At 40.4% G+C, this 7,446-nt stretch overlaps 1 protein-coding gene across 2 annotated transcripts in view; it reads left to right on the plus strand.

Annotated features, from left to right (window-relative positions):
- The window catches only part of dclk2b (doublecortin-like kinase 2b), a 19,325-nt gene extending 12,073 nt beyond the window's left edge, over window positions 1-7,252 (plus strand). The window contains exons 8-16 of one of the 2 annotated variants that reach the window (XM_077218488.1): window positions 1-14; window positions 777-896; window positions 1,627-1,773; window positions 2,178-2,311; window positions 3,710-3,884; window positions 4,751-4,831; window positions 5,201-5,293; window positions 5,383-5,398; window positions 5,495-7,252. The exon at window positions 1-14 is cut by the window's left edge and continues 44 nt beyond it. In XM_077218488.1, coding sequence (XP_077074603.1) covers window positions 1-14; window positions 777-896; window positions 1,627-1,773; window positions 2,178-2,311; window positions 3,710-3,884; window positions 4,751-4,831; window positions 5,201-5,293; window positions 5,383-5,398; window positions 5,495-5,535 — 821 coding nt within the window. In that variant the 3' untranslated portion in view covers window positions 5,536-7,252. The remainder of the gene's footprint in view (window positions 15-776; window positions 897-1,626; window positions 1,774-2,177; window positions 2,312-3,709; window positions 3,885-4,750; window positions 4,832-5,200; window positions 5,294-5,382; window positions 5,399-5,494) is intronic. The other variant, XM_077218489.1, reaches the window with a different exon arrangement.
- Window positions 7,253-7,446: the final 194 nt, after the last annotated feature.

Consider the following 7,446-nt stretch of genomic DNA (forward strand, 5'->3'; position numbering starts at 1 on the left):
AATGCAGCGGAAAGGTACGTTTTCAGTCTGTTTTATCGTTAGCGCCTCTTTCAAAACCGTCTGGGAGCACTTAAACTTCTCAGAGAATAAAATGGCTCTTAATTAAAGTGTGACCTCATCAGCAAATCTGTCCCCTATATTCATGTTATTGAGTCATACGTCTACATTGTTTTCGGATACATTTGAAAATGGTGTTTCCGTTTAAAAACTCTCTCCGTCCACACTAGCGTTTTCAAGCGTTTCAGTGTGGATGAGAAACTTTTGAAAAACGCCTGATAACGCAAAATTAAACGCGACTGCTCTCATGTTTTACCGCGTGAATAGCACATAACAGGCATATTGGAACAATATGCGTCACATGACTAAAGGTACGTCATAGTTTTTAAAAACCTCCGTTTTGACAGTCCACACTACACCATGAAAACGTTTCAAAAAGCGTTTTCAAAAAGCTTCGTTTTCGTTAATAAAAACGCTGTCACAATGTGGACGGGAGGCCTAAACGGAGAGAAAAAGATTTGTTTTCATCGAAAAATATTTTAGTGTGGACAAGGCACATGAATAAGTCACACTGAATAAGATACTTTGAAATTATTTAAAGAGTGCAATTTTTACCTGTATCGATGTATGCAAAAAATAATGAGGAAGAACATAATTTTTAACTAGTTTCCGTACTGTATAGAGGATCAGATTACTGGCAAACATGTTTGCCTGTTCACTCACAACACAACTGTGAAAATCCACAGCCGAGATTCTGATTGGTTGACTGGTGTTGACAGGAGCACCTGATAACCAATGAGGTGGGGATACTGCGCAGGGTTCACCACCCCAGCATCATTATGCTAATTGAGGAGTTGGACACGCCCACTGAGCTGTATCTGGTCATGGAGCTGGTAAAGGTGAGTGTGTGTGAGTGAGTGAGTGTGTGTGTCTGTTTGAGTGTGAGTGAGTAAGTGGAGTGGATGTGTGTTTGTGTGAGTGAGTGTTTGAGTGTTTGAGTGTGTGAGTGTGTGATTGAGTGAGTGAATGAGGATGAGTGTGTGTGTGTGTGTGTGTGTGTGTGTGTGTGTGTGTGTGTGTGTGTGTGTGTGTGTGTGTGTGTGCATTTGAGTGAATGAGTGAGTGAGTGAATGAGAGTGTGTGTGTGTGTTTGAGTGTGACTGAGTGTGTGTGTGAGTGAGTGAGTGTGCATTTGAGTGAGTGAGTGAGTGAATGAGAGTGTGTGTGTGTGTGTGTGCTTGAGTGTGAGTGAGTGAGTGTGTGTGTGTGTGTGAGTGAGTGAGTGAGTGAATAAGGGTATTTAAGTGTGTGTGTGTGAGTGTGTGTGTGTGTGTGAGTGAGTGAGTGAATGAGAGTATTTAAGTGTGTGTGTGAGTGAGTGAATGAATGAGAGTGTGAGTGAGTGTGTGAGTGAGTGAGTGTGTGTGTGAGTGAGAGTGTGTGTGAGTGAATGAGAGTGTGTGAGTGAGTGTGTGTGTGAATGAGAGTGTGTGAGCGAATGAGAGTGAGTGAGTGACTGAGTAGTTAACTAGCTTGACACCTCTGATAAAACAAATGGCTGTGAACAAAATGCTTGAGTCATTAATAAGTGCGTGTGTAATGTTGTGTGTGTTGTGTGTGTTTGGGAAGGGCGGTGATCTGTTTGACGCCATCACTTCCTCCACGAAGTACACAGAGCGAGACGCCAGTGCCATGCTGTTCAACCTGACCGGCGCGCTGAGATACCTGCACCACATGAACATCGTACACAGAGACATCAAACCTGAGAACCTGCTGGTACACACACACACACACTCACACACACACACACACACACTCGCTCGCTCAGTCACTCACTAACACACACACACACACGCTCGCTCGCTCGGTCACTCACTCACTCACTCACTCACACACACACAGCAGACACTCACACACACAGCAGACACTCACACTCACTCACACTCTCTCTCACACACACACACACACACACACACTCACTCACTCACTCACTCACTCACTCACTCACACACACCCACTCACTCTCATTCACTCACTCACTCTCACACACTCACACACTCAAACACTCACTCACACACTCACTCACTCACTCACTCACTCACTCACTCACACAGCAGACACTCACTCACTGACACACTCTCACTCTCTGTGTGTGTGTGTGTGTGTGTGTGTGTGTGTAGGTGTGTGAGTACCCTGACGGCACCAAGTCTCTGAAGTTGGGTGATTTCGGTCTGGCTACAGTGGTGGAGGGACCGCTACACACCGTCTGTGGGACGCCGACGTACGTCGCGCCGGAGATCATCGCAGAGAGCGGGTGAAACTCTACAACACACACTTATACACACACTGAAACGTTGGTCAAAATGAAACGGTGGAGTTCTGCCAATGGAGTCAGAAATATAAACGTGCTTTCTTTTGTATTACTTTTATTTTTCTGCAGAACTCACTTCATAAACTCGTAAATTTTTCAGAAAATGAGACTTAATATTTTATTTCTCCAGTGCATCTCGATTTAATAATGTTTAGATATCGGTGTATAGATAATAGATAAATAGATAAATAATGTATAGATACTGGAAAACACGACAGAAACACTGAGGAAGATCATTTTTTGCAGTGTTATTTTAGAATCACAGAGAGACCAGACCATTGTACTTTTTATTAGTAGTTTGAATTCATTTTTGATTTCTATTTTTTCCGTTTTCATTTTAATTTTGGTGAAAGTTCCACCGAGTGAAACACTTCTGGATGTGGGCGGAGCTTTTTTGTCTGTGGGGAATTGATTGGATGGTTGTGGTTTGCTATTGGTGGATCTCATATGAGTGACAGGTTGCCCCGTCCTCATATATACCTGTGTGTGTGAGTATGCGTGTTTGTGAGAGTGTGTTAATATGAGTTTGTGTGAGTATGTGCGTGTGTGTGGGCATTTGTGTGTGTGCGCTTGAGTGTATAAGTGTGTGTGTGAGTACGTACTTGTGTGCATTTGAGACTTTATTTTTCTCAATTCTGTCTTTCTCGCGCATTTCGACTTTATTTCTCGCAGTTCAGACTTCATTTTTCTCTATTCAGACTTTCTCGCAATTTTGACTTTCTCGCAATTTTGACTTTCTCGCAATTCTGACTTTATTTCTCGCAATTCCGACTTCATTTCTCGCAATTCCGACTTTATTTCTCCCAATTCTGACTTTATTTCTCCCAATTCCGACTTTATTTCTCGCAATTCTGACTTCATTTCTCCCAATTCCGACTTTATTTCTCTCAATTCCGACTTTATTTCTCGCAATTTTGACTTTCTTGCAATTCCGACTTTATTTCTCACACTTAATGTTAGAATTGCAAGGAAAACAAAGTCAGAATTGTGAGAAAAAAATTCGCAATTATCTTTTTATTCCGTTGTGGAAACAAGCTTCTATCCATAAGGATCTTGATTTCCTTCGTTTTATTGATAAAAAACGTTTTTTCCCTCTTGATTTGGGTTGAAATGTGATCTGAACTTGTTAGTGAGACTCTCTGCAGTGTTCAGCAAGTCAGAAACCTGTTTATTTCTGATCAGAGCTTCATCCGACGGTGGTGAAGCTTTCAGTTCATGTCTGAACATCTCCCAACAAAACATGCGATAAGAACAGCAAACTCAGCGCTAGTTCCTCCAACTCAGAACTGGAGTTTGATTCCCTGTTGAAAGCGTGTGTGTGTGTGTGTGTGTGTGTGTCAGGTACGGGCTGAAGGTGGACATCTGGGCGGCGGGTGTGATCTCCTATATTCTGCTGTGTGGGTTTCCTCCGTTCCGCAGCGAGAGGAACCAGCAGGAGGAGCTGTTCCAGCAGATCTTACTGGGCCAACTGGAGTTCCCCTCCCCGTACTGGGACAACATCAGCGCCTCTGCTAAGGTCTGCACACACACTCACACACACACACTCACATCAGCACCACTGTTAAGGTCTGAACGCACTCTCACACACACACACTCACATCAGGATCTCTGTTAAGGTCCACACACACACACACGAAATGTCCTTTCGCCCTTATGAAGGACGAAGGTTTCGGAGGCAGTGTGTAAGCGTGATTGGCAAAACATGAGGTTGTATTTATTTTTTAACGTCCGAAAATTTCGGACTCGGTGTGCGATGACCATTACCCTCCTCCCTCCCCAGCTCCTCCTGTCTCCAGTCAGGATCTGGCTTTCGGATTCACCTTAAATTCTCGAATTATGTTGTACTTTAATATCTTGAATTAATGATATCTGCAATACATTGATGTTGGTTGTGTTCTGCTTCCCCTGAGGAGGGTTATTGCTGCTCTTATCCAGGCTAGGCTGAACAGAACAGAACCAGACAACGCCAGTCCAAACTGTATGCTAATTGTCAATCATATTTGACGATAGTGCTCCTGACAGAAATATGACTTTTTGTCATAATTTTGATTTAGTATGTCAAAATTATTACAGTAACTTATTATTTATTTTACTTTTTGATGTCATAATTAGGATGATTTATTTGTCTCATATGATGGAAATGGGCTTCCATAGATTTCCCATAGGCTTGAAGTGGAGCTTGTGAATTAAAATGGAATCAGATCATGAAATTTGTGTCAATGCCCAGCCTTAATAACAAGGCATAAACCTGAGATAACGACAGCAGTTATTCATCTGTTGCCGAGCAGGTTTAGCTGAAGTCTCTTAAATGTGTCAGGCTGGAGCTGATTGGCGTTACATGAGGTCAGTCGAAGCAGCTGATTGGTTACATGTCTTTTGCAGGATTTAATTGGTAAGATGCTTCAAGTGAATGTTGGTGCTCGTTACACAGCTGACGAGGTGCTGGAACACCCGTGGGTGCAGGTGAGGACACACACACACACACACACACACACACACTTACACTTAAACTCACAAACACACACACACACACACACACACTTACACTTAAACTCACACACACACACACACACATAAACTCACACACTTACACTTAAACTCACGCACACTTAAATTCACACACGTAAACTTAAACTCACACACTTAAATACACACACACTTACACTCACTGAAATTTACACTCACAGATACTCACAATCACTCACACTTACTCACTCAAATTTAAACACACACTTTAACAGACACTCACAATCAAACTTACACTCACACACAGACACTCACAATAACACACACACACACCTGACCTGTTGTCATGAACTTGTGTGTGAGCAGGATGATGCTGTGATGGACACCAACATGGCGTGTGAGATGGAAGACGGGGTTGAATCAGAAATAACACACAACAGCACGGCAGCAGAGGCTGAGGTGAAAAGCGCACACACACACACACACACACACACACACAACATCCCATAATTACCTTCAGCTGAAATGTCTCGTTTCCTCTTTAACAGGTGGATCATCTCCATGGTAACATCACGTCTAAAAAATCTCACAGATTGTACCCTTAAAATATGTTACTGTGTATCAGATACTAACACTGTGTTACTTCAATGTTATTGTAAGGAAGTTTAAAGAACGGCACAGTTGATCACAGTTGGCAGTAAACGGAGAAATCTCTGGAGGCGCAGAAGAAGAGAAACCCTGATCAACACCATAAACCTCAACACTGAAACCAGACCAGACACCTTCTCTCCGCATCGTCAGTCCTGTAATCAGCTGTGTTTGACAACCATCAATATTAATCATATTTTAGTGTTAGTGACATGGTGAAACTTCTAACATTAAAGGGTAAAACAGGTGAAAAAAGTCCCATAGACACTCAGAACACCTTAGCAACCGCATAGCAACATTGGCATCCATTGCAGTTTGTTTACGTGCAGTAATTTTCTTCAGTCCAATCCGATTTCACATTCTGTTTATATGCACCTTAAACTTCGAGATACGATTCACATTTTTCTTTACATGTGCGTTTATGTATTCCAAACTAAATTCAGACATTTTTTCATGGAATTCTAAATTAACATTTCAGCTTTTTTTCCTCGGAATTTTAAATTTACATCTCACAATTCAATTTTTTTTCGAAATTCACATTTCATATTTTTTTCCTTGGAATACTAAATTTACATCTCACAGTTTAGACTTTTTCATTGGAATTCTAAATTTACATCAAACAATTCTAAAAAAAATTAAAATTCACATTTCATATTTTTTTCCTCAATTTACATCTCACAATTCTGACTTTTTTCCTCAGAATTTAAAATTTACATCTCCAATTCTAAAATTTTTCAAAATTCAGATTTCAGATTTTTTTTCCTCGGAATTCTAAATTTTCATCTCAAGTTTAGTCTTTTTTTTCCTTGGAATACTACATTTACATCTCACAATTCTAAAAATTTTTGAAATTCACATTTCAGATTTTTTTTCCTCGGAATTCTATATTTACATCTCACAATTCTGACTTTTTGTCTCATAATTCTAACATCTCACAATTCTAAAATTTTTCAAAATTCACAATTCTGACTTTTTTCCTTGGAATTCAAAATTTACATCTCACAATTTTGACTTTTTCGTCGGAATTCTACATTTATATCTCACAATTCAGACTTTTTTCTCAGAATTCTAGTTGCTTAGATTTTTCATATTGATCGGGTTATTTCTGCTCTTCATCCCCCCTTTTAAGCTGACTGAAATTTTTACATGAAGGATTTTCAAGCAGATTACGAACAGATCATTTGGTGCATGAAAAAGACGTTCATTTTCTCTCGTTCTGGTCAGTGTTTGTACGCAGGGCTTCAACTAAACCAGCGACCTCGATTTTTACCGCACTGTGTCCTACCTGTGTCTCTCTCTCTCTGTACATACATGTTGATGTTGGCGTCTGATCAGATGCATCATTATAGTGTCATTTCAGACATGTGCATCTTTGTGCCTGAAAGCGTTTGAGAGTGTGAGACCGTCTGTAGCTAAAATGAAAATGATATATTTGAATTGTGTTGCTGGATGTTTCTTTAAGTCTGATTTGTGTGATGAAATGTGTTACAAGCCTGATGTAGTTTTATGACTTTGCTTTACACCAAATCTTCAGCCTTCAGTGAATGAGAATGTGTCTGTGTCCATGAAATGCCTCCTTTTTTAGATGAATTGTTAATTTAATTTGATCTGAAGTGTCGATCTGAACGATCACTTGTTGTATCACTGGTATTGACTTTTGTACGGTGGCTGTTCGGGGCCAAGAGCTCCTCATAATTATTCTAATTATGGATTAATTTTCATGTTTTGTTTTGTATTGCAACAATACATCATGAGTAGCTGATAAACCCAGAGACGCGAGTCTGTGTGTTTTATTCCGTGTCAATGGCGACTGAAATGAAACCGAGCGCTAATAATGTCACGATTTAAAGTGTGAATACACAATTTTCACCAAAATGTGCCAGAAATAAAATGAGAGATTTGTAGCGCTGTAAAGGTGAATGTTTTTATACATTTTTAGGGGTTCAAGTGTGTAGCACTGAAGT

The sequence above is a fragment of the Siphateles boraxobius genome, unplaced genomic scaffold (assembly GCF_051911475.1).
Source record: "Siphateles boraxobius isolate OS27281-9 unplaced genomic scaffold, OSU_SipBor_1 77, whole genome shotgun sequence".
Lineage (NCBI taxonomy): Eukaryota > Metazoa > Chordata > Actinopteri > Cypriniformes > Leuciscidae > Siphateles > Siphateles boraxobius.